Raw genomic sequence first — 24,581 nt, 5'->3', positions numbered from 1 at the left:
GTTCAACAGCATTTGTAAGGCCATAGTTTCCTCACATTTGCTCTAAGGCCAGACTGATGGGATGCTAAACCCACTCCCATTAGGTTTTTCTCCTCAACCATGCTCGGATATTCACTTGGAGAGATTTAAGTTGTAGGTGTGGGGAGGGATCATCCCCCTCTCGTTCCCTGCACATTTCCCTTTTGCTATAAAAAGTGATATCCCACCCCAGTCTGCCGCCGACTCATGTACTTTGGCCCTAAGGTTGGTTTCATTGTACAGGAAAATCAAAACTTCCACTGTGAAACAGGATGTTGTTCCTTTAAAGAACGGAAATTGTTTGTTCATGTCTCTGGCTGCCCAAGTACTATAGCAGAGGGCTTTCTAGCAACTTTATACTGCTGCCATGGAAGCACCTTTATTTGCTCAGGTCCTGACCTCCCCAAGAGGCAAACAAGAGTTGGTTATAAATCATGGCACTTGCTCCTCTAACCCCTCACCCTGCCTGTCTCATTATTTTCTTCTCCAACCCCTCCCCCAGTGTAGCTAGAGAGCAAGAGTTGTTAAACCGGTTAGTTTTCATCTGGTTTATGGTTTTATGAGCAATGTGATGTCTCATGGTATATCTTACATTACCAAAGGAAAATATTTAAATAAATGTCCTTTTGAAATTCTTACAAACTTATTTTGCAAGTTCTTGAATTTGCACTGTGTTTTCACTGTGTGAAGCTGGAAACAAAACAGTATGCTCCAATATGTTGGGAGTAATCCCCATTGAATGAAGTCTTGCTTCTAAGTAAACTTACATAGAATTGTGCAGAAGGAAAGGGACTCCAGGGACCACAAATTTTGACTTGGCTATGAAGATCAGGCAAAATTTGGGGATCCCTCGTGTAAGGCACTGTCATTTGCAGAACTAAATAGAACCTTTATATAAATTTGGTACATTATGTCTTTGTAAAGGTGAGGCAAATCCTTGTATAGCAGCAAATCAAGGTCACTTACTTGAAGACTTAATTTTCCAAAAGCAAAGGATCTGAATTTGGCAACATATTTTTCAACTACTGGCAGATGGAAAATAGAGGTTTCAGCTGTTTGGTGAAACCCCAAAGAGGTGAGTTCTCAGGAGCGCCACAAACAATTGATTTAAAAGCCCAATGCATTTTGGATAAGTTCCCTTGTCAGGGGCATCTTAGAAAGAGATAGGTATAGCACAGAAATGGAGCTAATTTATTGTCTTGTTGGTCCTTAATTTAATTTATTGAAGCTGACATGCCTGCTGTTTTATATAGTGATAGTGATAATTTCACCCTCCGTTTTCACACAGGAAACCCTAATGCAGTAAGCTCAAAACTAACACATTTAGCTTTACACAATTGGCAAAACTTGTTTCGCAACTCTAAAAAGGGGGCAAGCGTTGGGGGGGGGAAGAGACTTTGGCAATGCCAACTGCCATTGCACCCAGTGTGTTCTGATTATACATTGATTTTGTTTGTTTTTTAAAATATTTTTATTAAGATTTTTATAAAGAAAAAGAAACAACAATGACATCTATATAACATACCATATTCAGACATCCACATTAACAAAAAAGGCATTAAAAAAAAACTAACTTAATAATCCAATTTACTCAATTCAATAATGAACTTCCTCAAGTCCCCTTTCTAATGGTTCATTGCATATCATTCTTTGCAGGTTCTATTCATATTATCTATCCTTAATTACGATTACCACATCTTTTCTTCCACTTTACTATCCATTATAAAATTCTAACCTATTTTTAAATATCTCTCCCTTAATTCTTAACCTGCAACGTACACAATTGCTTATATTTCTCTTCATACATCAATTCTACAATATTTTTTAATAATAAATTCTAAATTTCTTCCATTCCTCTTCCGTCTTCACCTCTCCCCGGTCGCGTAGTCTTCCGGTCAGATCAGGAAGTTCTATATAGTCCAACATCTTCATTTGCCATTCCTCCACTGTAGGTATCTTCTGTGTCTTCCAGTACTTTGCTAACAATATTCTGGCTGCAGTTGTGGCATATAAAAACAGATTCACATCTTTCATAGGTAAGAAAAGAAAAGGAAAAGGATTATACATTGATTTTGGCTTTAGACGGGACCCCCAGAATTTACCCCCACGTAAATTGAGGACTTGCTATATCCTAAATAGAAATTGACTGCTTCAGTGATTCTGACCAATGCAAGGCTTGTTTAAAACATTTCTTGTCCTGCATTGATTTCACAATTGGCAACCATTTACTATAATTGCAAGTGGATGAATAAATGAAGACTCATTTAAAACATTTTGTTAAAGGAAACTTCTTTCATCTTTCAGGAATAACAGGAATTGGTTTTCTGAAGAACAGGAATTCATGCAGGTGTGCGCACAGAACCAGATTTTCCAAAAAGAGAGGCAGGGCTCCCTTGGTCTGTTTTGGCAGAGCCGGGTTTTCCTACCTGACAGCCACATATGACTCTTCTTCCTGCTCTTCTCCAAACAACCATTGAAATGCAAGCAGCCAAATGGGAGGAGCTGTTATGCTTCTGTTCCTTCATTGCTTCTTCCTTTCTTGAGGAACAGCGACCTCCCAAGTGCAATGCCTCTGTCTGTCCTAGTCGTGGTACAGAACTAGGCACTGCTATTTTTGGAGTGATCAGAACCACTTACTTTCAGTCTATCAGTCTAGGGCTCTCCCTTGGCTACTTATGAGCCCATCCATTTATCTGAAATAAGCACCTAAAACATTTATGCTTTGGCTGTACTGAAAAATACAGTTCAGGCATGTCCAGGACTTGGTTTGCCCCAAGGCAAGACAGCATTTCATTCACCTGTGCTGCAAAAGTTCTTTTAAATGAAATTGCAATGCCCAGTTTTCTATATTTTGGAAGGAGTAAATGTACTGTATTAAATTATTAACCTGTATCTTTAGTGTTTTCAGGGCAGTTCATTATATAAATGCAATAATAACGCTCAGCCATAAAATTCATTAACAATAGACAGAAGCCTTTCAAATTGAGGGAAACCGCTTACCAAAAGAATACTATTCTTCAAAGGTTGTCCCAGTGGATATGGTGAGAGTTTTGGATCTTGGAGACAACCGACAAATACTGGAATTTCTCTGTGTGGCCTTGGGAATGACCTACTCAGAAGCTAGCTTTTACTGGAAAGCTACTTTGAGATGGGCAAAAGCATTGGCAAATCAAGTCCTCATCCTCACCCTTTTCCAAGGTCTCATTGCTACCTCTCAGTCCACCCTTCCCCACTATAAACTGGATGAGAATGTAAATAAAAAGCTAACTGGATCCAAATCTGAGCTTCTCTGGTCCAACCCTCTAACCGCCATACAGTATTGGGTTTCATTTTAAGCTGTCTGGCACCTCCTACAAAACCAAACTGTTCACTGAACTTTGCAGTTCAATATGTTTAAGAGACATTAGGAAAGTTGCAGGCTCTTCAAATTGGTGTCCATAACACTTGCCTTTGGCAAATCAACTTGAATTTAATTATGGTCTTTCGGAAAAGCATAGCCATTAAAATTCTTAAGGGGATTGGACAAGCTAATAGTATGACAACGGCAAGGTTATTAAGTTGAAATATAACTAAAGTTGATAAAATCTTGAGATCTACTGGATAAAGTTGTGCATGTTTGGTGGGGAAGAAGGCAATGCAGACCATTAATAATAATGCATCAGCTGCAAACATGTTTGGTACAGTTTGACTATGAGTGTCGGGTAAGAGGAGACAGTGGGAAAGAAAACACAAAGATTCAATCTGATAAGGTAAAGGCAGATTACTATATTTGAAAATAAAAGCATTTGTAAATCATGAAAAACACTGCTGATAACCCCATGCCCATCCCTGGACGTAAGATGCCTGCCAGAATAAACATTGCCTCTAGGAAACATTCCGGCTTGAGCTTTGGCAAACACCTGGGAGGAAGCAAGCCCTGCATTGGAGAACAGCCAATACAACTCTTGTGCCATGGCCATTCATGACTTTCTTGGTGTGACTAGCACTGTTGAACACACAGCAGGCCATGAGGATTGCTGAGGAAGGGGTGGTCTAATAATAATAATAATAATAATAATAATAATAATTATTATTATTATTATTTATACCCTGCCCTCCCCAGTCAAAACCGAGCTCAGGGCGGCTAACACCAGTAAAATTACAATAAGACGTAAAAGAAAGAAAAACAAGTAATTAAAATACGGGTTAAAATACAGTTTAAATTTTAAATTTTAAAATGCAGCCCAAATCAAAACCATAAGGGAGGGAAACACAGGGGTCAGACTGAGTCCAGCCCAAAGGCCAGGCGGAACAGCTCCGTCTTGCAGGCCCTGCGGAAAGATGTCAAATCCCGCAGGGCCCTGGTCTCCTGTGAGAGAGCGTTCCACCAAGCCGGGGACTTGGCACTCTTCTTATTAGGTCAAAGCTCTACCTACTGTACTTCAGCATCCTGCTTTGTACAGTGGTCAACCAGGTACCTCTGGGAGCCGCAAGCAACAGCTCCACCCTTTTTGCCTGGAAACGTAGATTCAATGATATACACCCTTTGAAATGGAGGCTCCATTGTCATAATCAATAGACTTATTCGTGAACTTGTCTAATCTCCCTTTCATGACATCATCACATATGGCCACCATCACATCCTGTAGCATAGGATTCCAAAACCTATATAGTCATACGTCATGTTGTGTCCGTTTTTCCAGGTTACGAACACAGTGGACCTGAAAGTGTTTACTTCCAGGTTTCGCCGCACGTGCATGCGCAGAAGCAGTCTGCGTGCTTTGTGCATGCACAGAAGCGCTCTATTGCATTTTCACGCATGTGCAAAACCGCTGGTCGGGTTGCGGACTTTTCAGGGTACAAATGGCAAAGAGTATTTTTCCCTCAACTATCAAATATAAACAAGCTTGACAGTTCTACTCTGGGATGTCGTTGACCCTATGCAAGTTGCAAGGTCTTTATAGTAGCTATTTGAACATCATTTACCTTAACAGATTTGATGCCTGAGGTGGAAAATCCAAATTTCAGCATCTTCATATTCCCCATTAACTTTAGCAGAATCTCTTGATTTATGTTCTCGTACAGATTCTGTTCATTTTAGAAGAGTGCTTTCTGCTGGATTTTGCTTCTTGGGGTCAGGTCTATCTTGCTATGACACCCAAACTCTGCTGCCTGAGGTGCGTCAACTAATGGCGAGGCCTTCCAACTTTTGATGGGAGAGGGGTGAAAACTGGAAGCTAGCAGTTTTGGCTTGTGATCAGAGCTGACTAAAATGTTTTAAACATGCAAGCATCTCCCATCTGTAGGAATCCATGCTGAAATTAATTTTCTGAAACAGTGTTGACAGTTCTTTAGCCTTTAACTGTTAACAATCAATTAGTACCTTAAAGGTTTTTTCTTCTACATTTCTTTCCTCAGGGCTGCAACCTGAATCCTGTTTATGCAGAGCTGCTGAGCAAGGTGGAGATTGACTTGCAATCTTAATTGATTCCTCCACCCTTTAGTCCTGCTGAAGGAAGAGTTCAAAACTTTTTGCTGTGTAAACTTTGCTCTCTTAAAATGGCTTCTGGTTCTTTCCTTTTCCAGCAAAAAGTAGGGAGGAATAGGTTAATAACTTTCAAAGCAAGTTAACTTAGCTGAAATACCGTAATAACTAGAGAGGTCACGTGGGCAGAGTTGAGGAAAGAGCAATTCAGTCTTTTTAAGCACTCCCTGCCCCAGCTTTTCAGTTTGCATCAGGTAAAGCATATGCTAGGAAACCCAAATAGAAAATCATACATCATGTTGTACAAAGGGCTTCGGAGGATTGCTTTTTTATTCATTTTGAGCCACAGCTTAGTGTTTTCCCCCAGCAAATATTTCAATTGATCTGTTATGGCTGACCTCAGAAATACTCCCCACCCCCACCCCGCCTTTGTTCTAGTAACCTGAGGGAGTATGAAACTTAATACCCATCAGCCATATTGGCCTAGATTTGAACTCCTATAAAATTCTATTCATCTTGAGATTCATTTTGGAATATTTTGTGTGTGCATGTTGGGAGTTAGGGTCTGAGTTAATGCATGGTGTCTTTGCCAAAGGCCACAGAATTTAGAGCATTAAGTTGCTTAAGAAGAAGGGAGAGATTCCAACATAAAGACAAACCGGTTGGAGCGGTTTTTAGGTGGGTGTTCCTTCACCAATGCATCATTGTTACTTTAATTTTTTAACATGTTATTTATGAAGCAGGCTCCTACTATTGTGTTCAAACATCTTGCTTGGAGAATGCTAGTACTTCTGAGTTCAGATTATTATTGATTGTGACTCAGATCATGAGTAGTGCCCTACTGCAGATGCAAATAGACATAAATTCCAGCTAGCTATATCCAACTACAGTGGTACCTCGACTGGCGAACGACACGACAACTGAATTTTTCGACTTACGAATGGGGATAATGGCCGCGCGCTTACAAATGTCTCGACATCCCCCCCCAAAAAAAAACCCGCGGCAGTTTTAGATAGGGATTTTTCGACTTACGAATTTTTAGATAGGGTTGCTTCAACTTACGAATTTTTCCGTTTTCAATGCATTCCTATGGGAAATCGCGTTTCCAATGGCGTTTTTCGACTTACGAATTTTTCAAGTTACGAAGGTGCCTTCGGAACAGATTAAATTCGTAAGTCGAGGCACCACTGTACTAAGTTGTACTCGGATTAGACTTAATGGATCTAAGTGAGTTATGTTTATCAGTTGCAGTCGGTCTACTCTTGGGAATGGCCAGTATTGGATATAATTCTCCGTCTCTGCTGCTCAATCGAACCTTGAGAATTTAATTTTCACAAGGGGATGGGAAACTGCGCAGCGCTCAGGCATCTTACTAGAACTCTTCCTGTTGGAGGAGCAACCGTATCAGTCACATCAAGTTAAAAAAATATTTACATTATTTACATGTAGGCCAATAATTTACATGTAGGTTCTCGGGTTGTTTTACAATAATATAAATGCACCCTAATTATCATAAGTTGCTTTCTTTCCACTCTGCAAGTTACACTCTATACCCCCCCCCCCCCAAAAAAAGGTTAGGCTGAATTAATGGTGGTCTTGTTCTAGAAAGACTAAACAAAACACAAAGTTTACATTCCATTTTTACTCTATGAAAAGCAAACTACTGTAAATATTTAAATGCAGTAAACCTTGCAGTTTGTAGCCTTTTGCACACAAACAGCTTCATGGTGTTGCTTATTAACTTCTGTAGAGTAGGCACATAAACTATAAACTGTTTACGTTGAATATGAGGCAGTGGAAGTGGTCTTGCCTCCCTGCGCTTTGCCATGACGCCTAAACATATCTACACCTACATACGCAACTTCTGCAATCTTTACCACCAGTTCTGAGGATAAAGAACAGAACATTAAGGTGCATGTGCATGTTGAGGTGTGTATATGTAGGCAAGATCTAGCTGTTTTGGCAAACACATAGAGTACACACAATCTTTTTCATGGGCATTGCATATGGCTGTGTGTTTCTGAATGTACCTTCTGAAACAAATATGCAACACAAACCAGGCTTACTGAGCAGACTAATGTGCCTCTCTTTCCTGTGTCCTCATCACATTTTGTTATGTAAGCTTCTTTTGGGTGGGAGCCTATCTTCACTTAACATTGTAAAGCAAGGAACATAGCTCAGTTGGTTAGAGCATGGTGCTGATAATGCCAAGGTTGCGGGTTCACTCTCCATATGGGACAGCTGCATATTCCTGCATTGCAGGGGGTTGAACTAGATAATCCTCAGGGTCCCTTCCAACTCTACGCTTCTGTGATTCTGTGTGTGGTTTGGCACTCTGTGTAAATACTATAGTCTGCCAGGTTCAGTTGAAGCGGTTGGCCATGGCTTGCGATAAATTGCCACCTAAAGTTTGGTTCATGAAGGAAGGCGGGAGTACACGGACCTTAGGCCTGCATCTCCTCCTTTTTTTGTGTGATGCCAAACCATGTTTTGGTGTGGCATTTGGTTCTGCATACTTTCAAGATTCAAACATACATAAACTCAAGATGGCAAGCTTTACTTTATTAAAGTGTGTGTTGGTTAGTTGGGGACCAACTTCAATTGGTGGGGTTGTGAGAGAAGGACACACTTGGCTGGGGTTTTGTTTTAGGCTAGCGTAGATTTTATGTAAAAGGAAAACGGGAGGAGACGGGAAGGTGGCATAACGTGTGTTGGACTTTTGACATTTCAGAGGCGTATTGATGATTTGATTTAAAGACACACTTAGTAGACTTTAATCCAGGGGTCTCCAACCATTTCTGGGCACGTGAGCACATTTGCAAACCAGAAGAACTGTACAACACACGCCACAACCTATTTCATTGCCTAAGACAGAATGCTTATTTCAAGTCTAATTTCAGTGCGTTGTGGTGTAGGGGGTCCTGTGGGTTCCTCTGTAGGTGCATGTCTGCCTACAGTTCCCAGGACCCTCCTCTCAGAGCAGCCTGTTGTCTCATTCCTTCCATTCTCCTCCTTTTCCCTCTGGGTTGGTTGGTGGTGGCACTGGGAATCAGCAACTGGAGATGCATAAGCCAAACCTAGGCTAAGTCTAGTAAATACCTTTGTCTTATACCAATTCAGAACATTCACCAACCTAGCTCATTGCTGTTGGGCTTTTTTGCAAACAGAGTGTGCGCGCAGTGACTGGGGCATTGAAATAAAAGGCTGTCCGCAATACCTTTGCTTCACCAGCAGCATACAAAACATTTAATCAACTTAAATACAGTTTTCAAATAATCAATTACTCTATCACATCCCTTCATTCAGTGCAGAAAGTAAACTCCCCCTTTAATTAGTCAAATTGTCAAGAGACCACAGGTGTGCTGCCAAGCAGGTCAAAACTGCAAACTGCACCTCTGAGTAGCACCATTGGCCATCTCAAGATACAGTGGACCCTCTGGTTACAAATGTAATTTGTTTCAGGGGTCCGTGTGCACCCAAAAAAATCCGTAACCAGAGGCGCCGCTGCTGCGCATGCGCGAGCGGCGAAACCCGGAAGAATACCCTTCTGGGTTTGCCGCTTTCGCAACCTGAAGATTACGTATCCAGAGTGGTACGTAACCCAAGGGTCCACTTTAAAGAAAAACCCAACAGTTATTTGTCCACCCCAGCTGGCACCAGCTGTCCAGGGTTTCAGAGATGGGATATTCCCTGCTGTACTTTGAGATGGCAAGGATTGAACCTGGGACCTTCTGCAGCAAAGCAGATGCAGCGCCACTGAGCTGCAGCTCTTCTCCCATATCAGAATTTTATGTGTCATACTTCAAAGAAATGTAGCTGTGTGGAGTGCTCCTTTCAAGGCTTTGAAGCAGCAATGCTGTTTTCCAGGATATACATGCCCACCCCAGCCCCCAAAGCAGACACTCGGCATTCTGTAGCCTAGACTTTATTTTATTGTATTGTATTCTGCAAACATTTGAATTCCTTCTAATCTGCTGGTGCCTGTCTTTTGTGTGAATGGTGCAAGTTTGGCTGCGTAAGGATTGGCTTTCAGAGAACGTGTTTAGTTACAGGTATTTAGAATGTACATATCCTTCCATCGGAAGTGCTGACTTTGTAATATTGTTTGGTAGCTAGAGCAATGTGTTGGCCAAGTGACTTAGCAGCCCAAGGCAACTTTGGATGCACTTTCCTACTGTTGGTTCGGACATCATGTTGGCTTTCACTTTTCTTTTACCCTATATTTTCCCTCATGCCCTCGATTTTATCAACTTACTTTTTGAAATATGAATGTTAGTATTTGCAGTCGCATAGCCTAAAATGATACAGGAAAACCCACCTTATCTTAGCCATTCATGTTTGAGGTGTGGCAAAAAGCTAGCAAACTACAGTGGTACAGTACCTCGGTTTAAGGACGCAATTGGTTCCAGGGAGCCGTTTGCTCCCTGAGCAGTACTTAAACGGAGTGCCTCTTCCGCGCATGTGCAAAGCGCCGATAGAGCACTTTTGCGCATGCGCGCAGCGCGCAGATCGCTTCTGCGCATTTGCGCGCTGCGGAACCCGGAAGTAAACACGAGTACTCAAACGAGGGTGCTCAAACCGCAGCGAACGTAAACCGAGGTATGGCTGTACCAATATCATAGCAGTATGTATTGTCTGCTTATTAGTTTACAGTGAAGTAAACTAATCCATAAGATGCCAGTTCAAAAATTAATATAACTAAGCAATACTTTAATAACATAATTATTTCAATTTTAAGTTCTTATTAATATGTGGTGTTGTTTTTATGAGAACCAAAGTAAATATCCTTGTTTTGATAGATAAACTTTTCCGAAGTTTCACTGCACATATTTCAAAACTGGTAATTACAGAGTATTAAATAATACAAGATCACCCAGGTGGGGGTTGTTGGATTATTTTGGTGTGATACTAGACGGCATTTCCTGAATACGGGCCTGTGATTACTTTTATTATTATTCCTCATTTCATTTATATACAGCTTTATATTTTAAAGGGGGGGAAATCTCAAAGGGGTTTACAACACATTAAAACATCAAATAAAGATATACCGAATAAAACATTGCTGAAGAAAGTCAAATATAAGGCATACATTCAAAGCAACATAATTAACTGGAACCTAAAATGTTATCTTAAAGATTTCAAAACAAACATTACAAACGAGATCAGCTACAGAATGTACATTTAGCACAGCAACGTTAACAGAAAAAATCTTAAACATTTCAAAAGAAAATACTAGTAAAGGAAGTCAAATATAAAATGCACATTCAAAACAACATAATAAGAGATTGAAATATTGTAAGTACAGTGGACCCTTGTTAGTGGACCTGCTGGAGTTGCCCTGTGTGGCATCAATTCCTTCCTCTTTCGGGGCAGTGATACCCTGAAGAAGGAAGTATATGGAGACACTAGGATTCCCTAATGCAGGTTGTGCCTTGGAAATCCATCACGTGTCACCATGTCCCAGAAATCTCAGTCCCTTCCCTGAGCTCAGACTGACTAGGGAAATGGGAGGACCGACTGCTTGCTAGGAAGTCATATTAACTGGGCAATCCTGAAGGTGGCAAAGAGAATGTCCGTTCATTGTTCTGCAAGCTGACTCAGGGAAAACTGGGTGACGTTGCGCCCAAGTACTTATTGCGATACACTAATCTAAGTGGTTGTGCCATTTCTTTCTTTTCTTATGAAACTTGTGGACCAGTAAGACAAGTACTTAAGTTTGATTCAAGGAGTCATCATCTCCTTGCTATTGCTACCTGTTGTTCTGGCCTCTGATCCAGGATCCTCCTTTTAAAGTTCACTTCTGATTTCTCCTTGTTGTGCTGCATGTTCTACCTGTTGGTTGCTTTACTCAGCACACCTTCTGCCAGTCCAGTTATTTCTCTTACATTTGTGTTTGTTCCTGCAGCCCAGTCACTATTCTCCTTTGCTCTCATTCCCCCCCCCCTTCTCACCTCTCTTTTCCTGGCTTGACCCCCAGTTGGTTGCAAACTGCTATGACTTCGCTGTAGTAGACTGCCTTGTTCCTGTTCTCTGCCAAGTGTATCAAAGCTGCCCGTGATCCTGCAAATACGATTTATCTGTCCCTAGCTGTGTGTGCTGCAGGTGTCGACATTCACTGAACTCTTGGTAAAGAAAGGCAGAGTTAGATTTAAGGTCCCAAGGCCATCCCAGGAGCTGTGAATGTACAGGGGATTCATTCTTTCTGAGCTCTTGGGATGCCCTCACCCAGTGACAACACCAACAGTTTAAATTCTTGGTATTTCCAGTTATTAGTATTTTTACAAAAATGGCATGTTTATTCTAATGTAGATTGGAAAAAAGGAACTTTTATTTTTTAAAAAAACACACACAATAACAATGAAGTAATAAATATGCCACTTGTTAATCATTAGTTCTTGGAGAGGGAAAAGAGCCCATTAATGCTTAACTTTAGTTGGAATTGTGCCATAGATAAGTTTCTTTATTTTGCCCTTGTGAACCTAGGTTTACTACCCTGGTTATAAATAGGCTAATGATTTCCAAGCTATTTTAAAGGCGATGCCTTTCCTGTTCTAGGCATAGTAAATATTTAAAGTGTAATTGTTTAATCTTTGCTTCCAGATATTCACAACTCTAGATAGAGGGGTGTGCTTATCAATATGTCAGTGAACTTTCGGTTGAGAATTCCTCAATGTCTATTTTGCGACATTTGGTAGTGCGATAGAAATAGTCGCATATTTTAAAAAAAACTGACTTCCTGCCTATTGGCTGTGGCATTAATAATTGTAGTCTTTCATTCATATATTTTCACTGTAAGGAGTTGCAACTTTGTGTTGACAGTTCTGAAAATAGACAGGAGTGAACATGCAAACAGCGTAACCCAAACAAGAGATCATACATTTTTGTGTGAGGAACTGTAGAAAGATTAGCTGACAATAAAGCATTGTCCGGAGAGTCAATTAAGCGTGTAGGTTTAGCAAGCTTGGGAACAAGCCCTAGCATGTGACTTTATAAATAACAATTTCACAACAAATATAGGCTTGGTAAGTGGGCCATAAATCTGAGCAGTCAGCCTGCTGAGCACTTTAAATGCCAGCCCTTGCCATTGCATTATTTTGAATTGACTGCTGGCGAAAAAATTAAGGAGAGCTGGAGTTGAGCTAAACAACTATTCTGTTGTCAAAGCCGTCTTTTGCATCGTTCTGCTCCATGGATTCAGCCTATACTGCTTGCTTGTTTCCATAAAGGGAAATGGGGTCATTGGGTTAAAAACAAAAAAAACAATACAAAGGATTCATATACAGGAAAAAGAACTGTAGGGCTGTGGAATGCAACAGGTGGCATATCTCCCCTGACACAGCAATGCGACTTTGTAGAAGAGGTTGTGCGCCCTAATCTTCCCCAGAATTTTCTGCTCCAAGCAAGAGGAGGAATACAAGGGGGGGGGGAAGCACACTTTATGAAGAAATCAATCTGGATATGAAAAGAAATGATACTCTGTCACACATACAGGTGGGCAGAGGGAGACTCGGGAGAAAGGCTTCCTACAGTCAGAATCATAGAAATGTAGAGTTGGAAGGGACCCCGAGGGCCATCCAGTCCAGCCCCCTGCAATGCAGGAATCTCAGCTAAGAGCATCCATGACAGATGGCCATCCAACCTCTGCTTAAAAACCTCCAAGGAAGGAGAGTCCGCATCCTCTGGTTTTCTCCAGTATTGTGGTCGGAAGAAAGTGCGGAGACGGTATTCTTCTGGTCAAGGATGGCTGGTCAGCTTGGGCGAGTGGGCACAGCCACCCCTGAAATCCCAGAACCCCAAGGACAGACGAGCTCAGTCCCTCCTGCCTCTCGCCCACCCTTGTTAATTTTTTCACTCTCAGGGTAAATGAATCTTTACATCAAACAAGACTGGCTGGTCTGCCAGCCAGAAGCAACAATCTTGCTGATTCCCAGGCCTCCACTACCTCACACTTTCATTGATAAAATCACTCTGTATCTCTGGGACCAGTTTTTTAGTCTATGGCCAATAAGCATTCAAAGAGCAGCAATCAGTCTGTGTTGCTAAGTCCCACCTCTGGCGGGGGGGGGGGGGAGGGAGGAGGCAAAACATAGTCAACTTGCTTGGAGCTACACTCCTCTGCTAACCCTTTCCTGCCTCCACCAATTGTTAGCATTCAGAAGGTCACAAAAGTTTAGCAGAGAGATAACCAGTGCCCCCAACCAATTCAAGTTGCAGCATTTTCCAATCCTCTGCACATTTTTTTAAGAAAGTGAGTGAGAGTCAGGCTGCAGCTTGCTTTTACACTTGCATAATTTTGTTATGGACTTGCCTAAACAATATGTGTGTGTGAGAGAGGAGGGGGCTAGGAGGAGCTGGAATAGGAGATGAAAAATCATCTCAATGAGTGAGTCTCTTTATTTAAATTTTTCATTAATGACAGGCAAGAGGTGAACACAGAGTGCAGAGGTGGGGAATGGGTGCTTATCATCAGCATGGGCCCCAAGCTTTTCTCCTCCCCCCTCCCCTTAGTATCCCTTTGTTTGCTGGCTGTAGCAGCAAAAAGAAAACAAAAAAAGAAGAAAAGAAAATTAAAAGTAGCAAGAGGCCAAAAGAAACACTACCATTTTTATGTAGTCTGGTGTTACTATTGATTGTACAAATAACAAGGGATATGGTAAAACAGTACCCTCCCCATTCCTATAAATTCTCATTGTTATTGATACAAAATAACTTTTACTTATGGTCACCAAGCTAAGCAATACATATTGCAACACATCATTTCAAATACAGTGGTACCTCTGGTTATGAACTTAATAATTCATTCTGGAGGTCTGTTCTTAACCTGAGGTACCACTTTAGCTAATGGGGCCTGCCGCTGCGCGATTTCTGTTCTCATCCTGAGGTAAAGTTCTTAACCTGAGGTACTACTTCCAGTAGGGCCATCTTAAGCATATCTGGCACCGTGGCGAGAAGATCCCTCCGCCCCGCCCACCGTTTCCCAGCGCAGCTGTCTGGCAGGCGCAGTGCGGCACCCTTTGGCGGCCTGGCGCATTGCGCCACCCAGCCTTGCCTTAGGGCCGACCCTGACTTCCGGGTTACCGGGGTCTGTAACCCAAAGTGTTTGTAACCCGAGGTACCACTGTATGTAATGACTAATAATTTTGGTTATCTACACTTTTGATACAACTTTGTTGATATATTCAGAAATGTTTATCTGAGTGTTCTTGCTTCATTTTTGTTTTTAATTCTATGTAATTGTTGCATGCCAAACACTTTGTGTGTGTGTGTGTGTGTGTGTGTGTGTGTGAGAGAGAGAGAGAGAGAGAGAGAGAGAGAGAGAGAGAGAGAGAGATGCAACCATGTTGATAGTTTAAAGATGAAAATGAATAAAAACTATGTTACCCAAAAAGATGGTGATGTGGTTGAAATAAAGGTCAGTTGAGAATGGACCTTTAGATAAGGTAAAGGTAAAGGACCCCTAACAGTTAAGTCCAGTCGCGAACGACTCTGGGTGCTCATCCCGCTTTACTGGCCGAGGGAGCCGGCGTTTGTCCGCTTCCGCAGACAGTTTTTCTGCGTCATGTGGCCAGCATGACTAAGCCACTTCTGGCAAAACCAGAGCAGCACACGGAAATGCTGTTAACCTCCCGCCGGAGCGGTACCTATTTATCTACATAATAATAATAATAATAATAATTAATAGTAATAATTTTATTATTTATACCCCGCCCATCTGGCTGGGTTTCCCCCAGCCACTCTGGGTGGCTTCCAACAGAATATTAAAATATAATAATCTATTAAACATTAACAGCTTCCCTAAGCGGGGCTGCCTTCAGATATCTTCTAAAAGTCTGGTAGTTGTGTTTCTCTTTGACATTTGGTGGGAGGGCATTCCACAGGGTGGGTGCCACTACCAAGAAGGCCCTCTGCCTGGTTCCCTGTAACTTGGCTTCTCACAGCGAGGGAACCGCCAGAAGGCTTCGGCACTGGACCGCAGAATGATGGGGCTGGAGATGCTCCTTCAGGTATACTGGACCGAGGCCGTTTAGGGCTTTAAAGGTCAGCACCAACATTTTGAATTGTGCTCGGAAACTTGCACTTTGACGTGCTTTCGAACTGGTAGGTTGGCAGGAGCTGGGACCGAGCAACAGGACTCACCCTGTTGCAGGATTTCAAACTGCCGACCTTCCGATCCACAAGCCCAAGGCTCAGTGGTTTAGACCACAGCGCCACCCTCATCTTGGGTTTAGATAAGAGATGGTTACTATTCAGGAGCTAGAGAGCCCAGTTAATCTGGTCAATATTTTGAGCACAGCTACTTGTACTGTTTCCTAGTTGACCTCCATGCTGTTTCCTGAACCCTGATTTGCCCAGCAAAGCATTGTAAAGGGGATCAGCCTGTGCAATTAGCTGCAGAGGTACCCTAATCCCCGTCCACCTTAGCTGGGAGTCTCTTGTAGCAAAAACATCAAAAAGTCTAATGGCACCCCTTTAAAGACTAACCTGTTTTTATAGAATAAGCTTCCATGGACTCAAGCCTGCATCTGATGAAGTGGGATTGAGTCCATGGAACCTTATGCCAAAAACAATTTGTTAGTCTTCAAGTTTCCACAAGACTCTTCAATTGTTAGAAATAGTGGTAAACAATAGCTTGAGTATATGCCTGCTTTTTCCCCTATGCATTTCTTCTCTTCTCTTCCTAGTGTGTTTTAAGGCCCACTACCTAGCACTTATTTCTTCTTGATGAATAAATGTGTTGTTTCAAAAGTCATGAAACTTCTTAACCTCTCAGGGCTCTGTTCTTTCCTCTCTAAAAGAAGTTGGTTATGGAAACTGTAACATGAGACATAAGCTGAGTAGGGAGCCAGAGATTTGCTTCTGAAGAACAGTCTTTACTAAAGGAGTGGGAGCCAAACTCTTTGTAAACAGCACAAAGCAGGCAACCCAAAATACAGTCATACCTCGGGTTATGGCCGCTTCAGGTTGCGCGTTTTCGGGTTGCACACCGCGCCAAACCCGGAAGTCCTGGAACGGGTTACTTCCGGGTTTCGGCACATGTGCAGAAACACTAAATCGCGCTTTGTGCATGCGCAGATGTGGCGCTGCGGGTTGCGAACGTGCCTCCCTCACGGATCACGTTCACAACCCAAGCGTCCACTGTATTTAATTTGGCTCTAGAGGGATCAGGGAGAAATTGCTGATACGTTTCGCCACAAATGTACATTAGCTTCATCAGTTGCTCTAACTTTTTAGTATTTTTTCAACAGCTTTATTGTGATCTGAGCTTCTTTTTCCACTGTGTGTGTAAGAGAGAAGGGCGGGCGGGGATTAGTTGTTATTTTAATGGGTGTTTATTAAAAGAGGATTGGAAAAATAATCTAGAACTTTTGGCACTCCCTTTTCATGAAGACTTAAACATAAAACTATCTAAAGCTGAACTAAGAAAGATCATTGTGCACTCAGAAGTCTACATGACCATGTTGAAAATTGCTAAATAAATAAGTAAATCTGAAAGTTTTGGCCAGGACAGTTGTTTGGCTCTGAATAGCAGTGACTTGTCTGACAAATCTATGTGTTGCCAGAAGTGCACAAACATGCCCACTACCCTACCTAATTGTGCTTGCACTTTTTGTATATCAGTGTGTTCAATACATGAACAACTTTTGAGTGGCCTTGCTGTGGCAGTAATAATATAAATCGGAGGTTTTCAAGCTTTTTGACTCCACAACTCCCTTGACAATCTACATTCTTTTTGCAGCACCCCTGTGGGGCTCAGGAGCCCAGTTATGTCACCCCTTGCCTGCAAAGCTGGCAGCCCTTCCCCCTTTTTCGAACACCCTCTCTTGTGGAGTGTTCCCTCAGCGTCTTCTCCTCTCCCCTCTCCTTGGGAGTCCTCTGAGCAGCCGCAGCTGCAACCCCTGGTCTCTGAGACTGTGAGGTGTCTGCTCACACTGCTCCACAGGGGCCTGGGAAGCACCCCCTGGCCAGACCCAGAGGCACCATTCATATGTAGCCAGGGCTGCTGCAACAAACAGCCATGCAAGCCTTTGGGAGGCAGAGACGCAAGAGGGCATCAAAGGAGGGAGGGAAGGAAAGAAAGAAAGAGGGACAGAGGCCAGTGTTTACCGTGGTACCCTGACCATCATTCAGGCACCCCAGGGTGCCACAGCATACTGGCTGAAAACTACTGATATAAAAAATGTGCTTGTTTGCAAACCAATACAAACTAAAATGGTTATCTAAAGCACAAAAAAGTTCAAGAAGAACCATGCTGTCTTTGTTTCCATTCCTGTCGGGCTTACTTAAAATGTGTGCCCAAAATGGCTAAAAATCACAATTGTACCAGTACTAAATGAAACAGGGGACTGTGGGTTGCAGCAGCATTACTATTGATTGGCCCAAAAGTATTTGGTGAAAGAAAGCTTAAGCTGATTGGGCAAAAGGGAAAAAATGTGTGTTTGTGTGGAGGCAAGGAAATGAAAATTAGTTTGTGTCTGTGTACACTGGTGTCATCTTTTCCTGGCCTTCTCCTCAGGAGGGTTGCTTGTGATGCAACAGGCACACATGTTCCAAAGAATGACAACTGGCTCATTAGAGCAGCCTGGTATCTAATCCCAAGTGCATTTCTCTGCTGTTTGTGTTCCTGGAATTCTGAGTAAGCAGATTTGAGGAAGTGGAAATGAAGCAGGTAGCAAAGGCGGGTTGGGAGAAAGCAACTTTTATGCATCAGTTAGCTTGCCTTGTTGGTAGCAGATTCATTGTAATTGGGCAGTTGCATAACAACAAAACATTACTAATATCTAGGTGAAATGTGGCTAGGCTCCACCCCAATGAAAATAGTTAGGTTTTTGTGCCATCCAAAATAATACTGTTCTTTTTGGATGCCTATCTATAAACACCCCCTCCCCCTTCATGGTTAAATTTATATTTGGAAAAAATGTTTATATAAGAATGCTAATTATACTCCCAGTTACCATTGGAAGCAGGGAAACATGTTGAAGATGGTCAACCCTCAGCTCACTGCATTCAGAATTGATGCTATCTCCTGTAGTCTTTTGTCCTTATGCCAAAGCAGCTAGAACCTGTATTGTTTGACAGAGGACCAACATGATATGGTGGATGTCCGAAGAGCCACGTTAGACGTGCCCTTTTGCAGACTTTCCGGTGAGATTGTTTCTGGCCTTTAAAGAGCAGACCCTCCCATGCCATATCACAAATTTGTATTACAAGATGCTCCTGTTTCAAAAACAGTTCATTATATGCCATGGGAACCTGCTGTTGGAAGAGCACTCAAGCCAAACGCCAGTTGGGTATGTTGAACTATGGAGTTTTTTAGATGCCAGCCCATGCCTCCAACGATTGGGGCTATTCTTTGTGAAGAGCAATTCATCTGATGCTCCTTTTGTGTGGCCTCATGTTTTGGTGCTTGCTTTTCCAGTTACTTGTAACCTTGAGTATTGCAATAGCATGTTGTCTAAATTCCTCGTTCTGTTTTGTCTCAGTCACATTGATCAGACAACAACATGGCAGGATCCAAGGAAGGCCCTCCTTTCTCAGATGAATGTTACAGCTCCCACAAGTCCTCCAGTGCAACAGAGCATCATGAATTCAGCAACTGGTAAGGAGAAATCAACAAAATCTTCAATGAAGTTGCATCAAGCAGTTTAGTATTTAATAGTGAAAAGTTAATGCATTGCTGAAGTGCAGTCTGTCATTACTACATATGCTTCAATTGCCAAATAGTTTATGCTATATACTGGTGCTTCCACCGAGGAGGTAGAACACCCAATTAAAAATAATACAGATTTGTATAATTAACAAGGGACCTACTGTACTTCCAAGATAGAGAAGTGAGATACAACTGTTTCTTTTGAAATATTCAAGTCTGTTTTTAAACAGTATCAAAGTTAATATGCTGCTCTAGTTACTACATGTTAGTCAACATAACCCTTTCTCTTGTTTTTTCTCTCGTCCTCTTAAATCTTTTCTGCCCTTTTCTGCCTTCATTTTTATTACAACCATGATGTATCTCTCTCCTATCTGGTGTGATTTCATGGTGTTTTTCCTAACATTTGGCTCATGCATAACCTTTTGAAAAAGTCAACATTGCTTTGTTCAATCCCTTTTTGGGAAGTGGCTCAGTAACTGCACAACCCATACTTGCCTATGACAGTCGATCTCTCATTCAAAAAAAGCCAAAGGTCCTCCTCAACAGGCATTACTTTAAAACATGGCACTAATTAAAATGCTAGGTCTGGCTCCCTCCTGTTGCAGTTTTTCTGTCACTTTCCAATTCATGGAGGTTGACTGAACCTGCTCTAAACCAGGCCCTTAACCCATGCTAGTCTTTCAGCGGTCTGAATGCCAGATGGGGAACAGTTGTGGTGATTGTACATAGGTGCTGTGTTAAGATCAGTTCCCTGTGCCATGCTGATTCTTTGTTGGAAAGACAGAGCAAAGCAACTTTCCTTGCCATTGCTTTTCTTATTGTATACCCACTTCTTGCTTTATCTAAACTAGGGGTGGGAAACCAATTGGCCTCTAGATGTTGTTGGACTCCAGTTCCCATCAGACCCACTGAGCAAGCCAATAGACAGAAACAATGAGAGTTGTAGCCCAACAATATTTGGAGGGCCTTAGGTTCTCCATCCCTAATCAAAACAAGATCTCAGGGGTACTGTAGTTCTGAATTCGGTGCTAGCTATTATTTTGTATTCCTTCCAGTAGCAGCTAAGTTTGTCATTGGTATGAGCTTTCGTGTGGATGCACACTTCTTCAGATACACTGAAACAGAAGTCACCAGACCCTTATACAGTATATATATAGTGAGTGGGTGGGGAGGGATATTACTCAGAAGGGTGGTGGGAATGGGTGATTGGCTGATAGGTGTGGTAAACCTGTTGACAATGGCTAACAACGGCAGTTGGTCTCTAAGGTGCTACTGGAAGGATTTTTTTTATTTTGTTTCGACTACGTCAGACAGACATGGCTACCTACCTGTAACTATTATTTTGTATATTATTGAGTTACACAACTGCATTTTTAAAACTTGAACACCTGGCTTCTCAGATGTGAAATTGCATGGCTTTAATATAGATTACAAATGGATCACATAACATTGGATGGTGACTTTTAAGAGCTCAGATTATGTAGGAATTGTCACTTTCTGCAGCTTTAATTTTTTTACTTTTTCCAAAAGTAATGGTGGTGGTTGCAACTTTTCATGTGATGATTGAAGTGGAAGTTGGGCATGGATGAGAGAGAAACTGGAAATTTTGGGCAGAGGACTACTGCAATGACTCCATGGATCTGTTAGAAAAGAGAAGAGATTCACATTTGGTACTGTGTTTGCTTGTGTCATGGGAGGGGAGCCACACTTGCAGCCACAACAAAATATCAAATTGAGAACCAGTCAATTACTCTATCGACCAAAAAGGGGGGGGTTATGATTTTTCTTCCCTTTCAAAGCCCTCATTTGGTGGTGATGCTTCTAAAAGGCTTCATTCAGCGTGTGTGTGTACAGTAATGCATATTGCTAATTCCTTGGGTTAATAATGATAGCTACTAAGTGGTTTGCCTGGAGTGAGATACTTACAAGTATCAAATAATATGGAAAGAGCATGACACATGGGTATTGGGGTGAATGGGAGGGGACAGGAGTCGTAACAGTGTTAAACTACCCCAGATGTAGCTGCAACTACAATGACAAAATGTAGTCCACTCATTTTGTGCAGTGTGATTCTGCGTCTCCACTTGCAATGAGCAGAAATTGTGGCAAAAATGGGCACTATTACAACAGCCAGTGATACCTCCTGCACTTGCAAACTCCTGTTGGTAGAGACCCACCATTGGGTCTGGTCTAGTAAAAGCTGGCATAAATATAGCTTGTTTTCAAATCTTGTGGCATACTTTCTGCTTTGCCTACGGCCCTACGCTATTTATGCAAGAGCAAACTATGAGTGTGATAAAGGTAAAGGGACCCCTGACCATTAGGTCCAGTCGTGACCGACTCTGGGATTGTGGCGATCATCTCGCATTATTGGCTGAGGGAGCCGGCGTACAGCTTCCACGTCATGTGGCCAGCATGACAAAGCCGCTCCTGGCTAACCAGAGCAGCACATGGAAATGCTGTTTACCTTACCGCTGTAGCGGTACCTATTTATCTACTTGCACTTTGACGTGCTTTTGAACTGCTAGGTTGGCAGGAGCTACGACCGAGCAACAGGAGCTCACCCCAGTTGCGGGGATTCGAACCGCCGACCTTCTGATTGGCAAGCCCTAGGCTCTGTGGTTTAGCCCACAGCGCCACCCGCATCCCATGAGTGTGATAGCCTGCTGCATTTCATGATCCCCAGAGGCTGGTGTTCATAGGCAACCAACCAGAAGCCTATGGGAAGCCCACAAGCAAGAGATTACTGCAACTGCACTTTTCTCACTTGCAATGCCCAGCAGTTGGCTTTCAGAGGCATACTGCTTTCAATGATGGAAGTAGTAGTACAAAGCCATAGCACAGGCATCCCCAAACTGCGGCCCTCCAGATGTTTTGGCCTACAATTCCCATGATCCCTAGCTAAGAGGGATGATGATGGGATGGTGGTCAGGGATGATGGGAATTGTAGTCCAAAACATCTGGAGGGCCGAAGTTTGGGGATACCTGCCATAGCATCATCATCAAACCTGGTTACCTCACTGCAAACTCCTAATTCCAAATCTTTTTTAAAGCGAGTTAGAAAACAGTGGTCCCAGTGGAGTTCCTTGCCGAACCCCATTTCCTGCAGCCTTCCAATTTGAGATGCTACTGGATCCTCTCATCCAGATGTTTGTTGGCAGTCTAGAACATTGGGGGGAACAGGTACTTAGATTTTGTTGAAATTGGGTGAATGGAGGGTCAAGAACAGCTTCATGCACAATGTAGATTTTGAAGGGAAGTAGATGGCGCTGGAAAATCTGGGAGGGATTTCAGGGCATAAAAGGCAGCAAAGGATAATAAGAGGAAAGAGAGAAGGAAACCTTCAGGCTGCTGAGGGAGGATAAGAACTGGAGGTGCAAAGATGGTGGGCATAGCTGTCTCTGAGTTATTGTGAAATACCATTTTTACCCCCTTCCTTTTGAGTGTTGTGGAAAGGCAGCGTAATGTATTACTAATAAACTTTCCTCTTTAACGTACTTTTCAAATATCTCCATATGTGCTATCTTGGGTGGTCCTTCCTAACTTAAGACTTCATTCTCTCTGCTCAGTGGATGAGCAACACTGGAAGCCTATTAGTTAACCCTCTTTACTTTCTACTTCATATGCATACATTTACATAATTAATGGGCGTATTTGGAATTTGCATTGGAGATAAGTGGAGCATGTTGTGCTTCTGTGATGTTTTGATGCTGAACATTAGCTCACTGCTCATTAAGATGGGACACTGAAGAAAAATAGAACATTGCTGCTTCCCACCAATAAACAAATGCCTCTATGATTAACAGTCTATATAGTTATTTTAGTGTACAAAGTGCATCACGGTTTCTAGTTCATCTATGCTCTTGTCAGTCCTGAAAGAAGTGGGTAATCAGTGTTCCCATTCTATAGATAGTAACGGAGAAAGTATCTGGCAAGGCATCTTATCTAGTGAGTCTATGACTGTGGTCTACTCAGCCCAAGTCCTTCTTAGTGGGCCCTCACTGAGTCCAGGAGAAAATACAGGAGCCGCTACAGTAATAGCCTGCCTGCTACAGTGTCGTAACACTTTTTGCAACCCTCCTAATGACTCCACAAATTGCCAGCCAACTCACATTCTTTAAATATGAAGGGCAACATATGGGGAATCATTTAGAAAAACTAAACAAGGACACAAAGGAAGCCAAAAGTAGATCCTAAACGCTTCTGGAAATTTGAATGTTCAGCTGCTCCTTAAAGGAGAAACAAAGACAGAAATAGTTGCTTTATACATACAGACTATAAGGACTTTGGGCCCAGAGACTGGTCTCCTGCACTGCCTGTGTTAAATCTTGGGAATAGGGCAAATTTTGTGCAAATAAAAAATAGGGTGAACTCTGGCGTGGTTTGAGATTTTTCACTCCAGATGCGAAACGAATGTGTTACTATAACACAGCATCTATCTCTGTCCCCCACACCCCCAGAGCTACTAGAGACTGAAACTATTAGTTTCATGTGTGCTGTGTGCTGTGTAAATCATTTTTGGGGGTTCTTAATAAAAATTGGCTAACTTTTTCAGTAGGGGCAAAGCAGAGCCTACTATGAATTGCTTCCTTCTGTGTTACAGGCCCGCTCCCTGATGGATGGGAACAAGCCATGACCCAGGATGGAGAAATTTACTACATAAACCATAAGAACAAGACCACATCTTGGCTAGATCCAAGGCTTGACCCACGCTTTGGTAAAAGTTCCTCTCACTTAAGACTCTTTTTTTTTTTTGTTTCCCCTCCCTTAAGACACCTTTGTACTTAGGTAAATATAACATATTTTTTGCTTTTTACTGGCTACCTGTAGCCAAAGACTTGGCTAAGTATTTCAGATTAATTTCTAAAATTCATCCCCACCTATCTCCGTAACTCATGTCTCTTTAACTGTCTTGTGCCTCTGCCCACTTCTCTTAACACATAACACTCCCGCCCCTAGGCAGTGGGATAGATCCCCCCCCAGTGTCCTCCTCTCATTGACACCGCAGCCACCACATTTTAGTTTTCTGCTGCCTCCTTCCCACCCTTTCCTCAGATTCTTGTATGCAGGCTCCTTGAATAATACGTTGCATCTTTACAATGTTTGACATGCTTTACTTACACTGACAATTGTTATAATGATTCTGTAAGGTTAGCCTAATGATGCCCATAGAGGGCTTAGGCTGCTTAGTTCAGGGAAACAATTTGACCCAGAATTATTCTAGTTCATGGCTTGGTCTCCAAGCTTCTATCTATACTAGCTTTATACACTAAAGGGATTAGGGACAGTTGATCTGCCTCATGAATCCTCTTTCCACTCAGCTTTTCAGCCTTTTATTTTTCCTTGAAGTAAATCCCCCCTCAATTTCTCAGGACTTGATCTTCCAAGCACCTCTGGTTCAGTCCCTTATGCTAATCAAGGCGTGCCTTTGCTTTTCCATGGCTGATTTTC

General features: G+C 42.3%; 1 protein-coding gene across 11 annotated transcripts in view; it reads left to right on the top strand.

The window, feature by feature from the left end:
• YAP1 (Yes1 associated transcriptional regulator) overlaps positions 1 to 24,581 on the top strand; it is an 80,967-nt gene that overhangs the window by 20,599 nt on the left and 35,787 nt on the right. For 6 of the 11 annotated variants that reach the window (XM_060273863.2, XM_035114509.3, XM_088668374.1 and 3 more), the window contains exons 3-4: positions 18,964 to 19,079; positions 23,734 to 23,847. In XM_060273863.2, the coding sequence (XP_060129846.2) occupies positions 18,964 to 19,079; positions 23,734 to 23,847 (230 nt within the window). The remainder of the gene's footprint in view (positions 1 to 18,963; positions 19,080 to 23,733; positions 23,848 to 24,581) is intronic. The other 5 variants (XM_060273865.2, XM_060273867.2, XM_060273866.2 and 2 more) reach the window with 1 other exon arrangement.

This window comes from Zootoca vivipara, chromosome 4 (genome assembly GCF_965207765.1).
Source record: "Zootoca vivipara chromosome 4, rZooViv2.hap1.1, whole genome shotgun sequence".
NCBI classification, from domain to species: domain Eukaryota; kingdom Metazoa; phylum Chordata; class Lepidosauria; order Squamata; family Lacertidae; genus Zootoca; species Zootoca vivipara.
The sequence above is the reverse complement of the archived record's forward strand: the minus strand, read 5'-3'. Positions and strand labels throughout refer to the sequence as shown.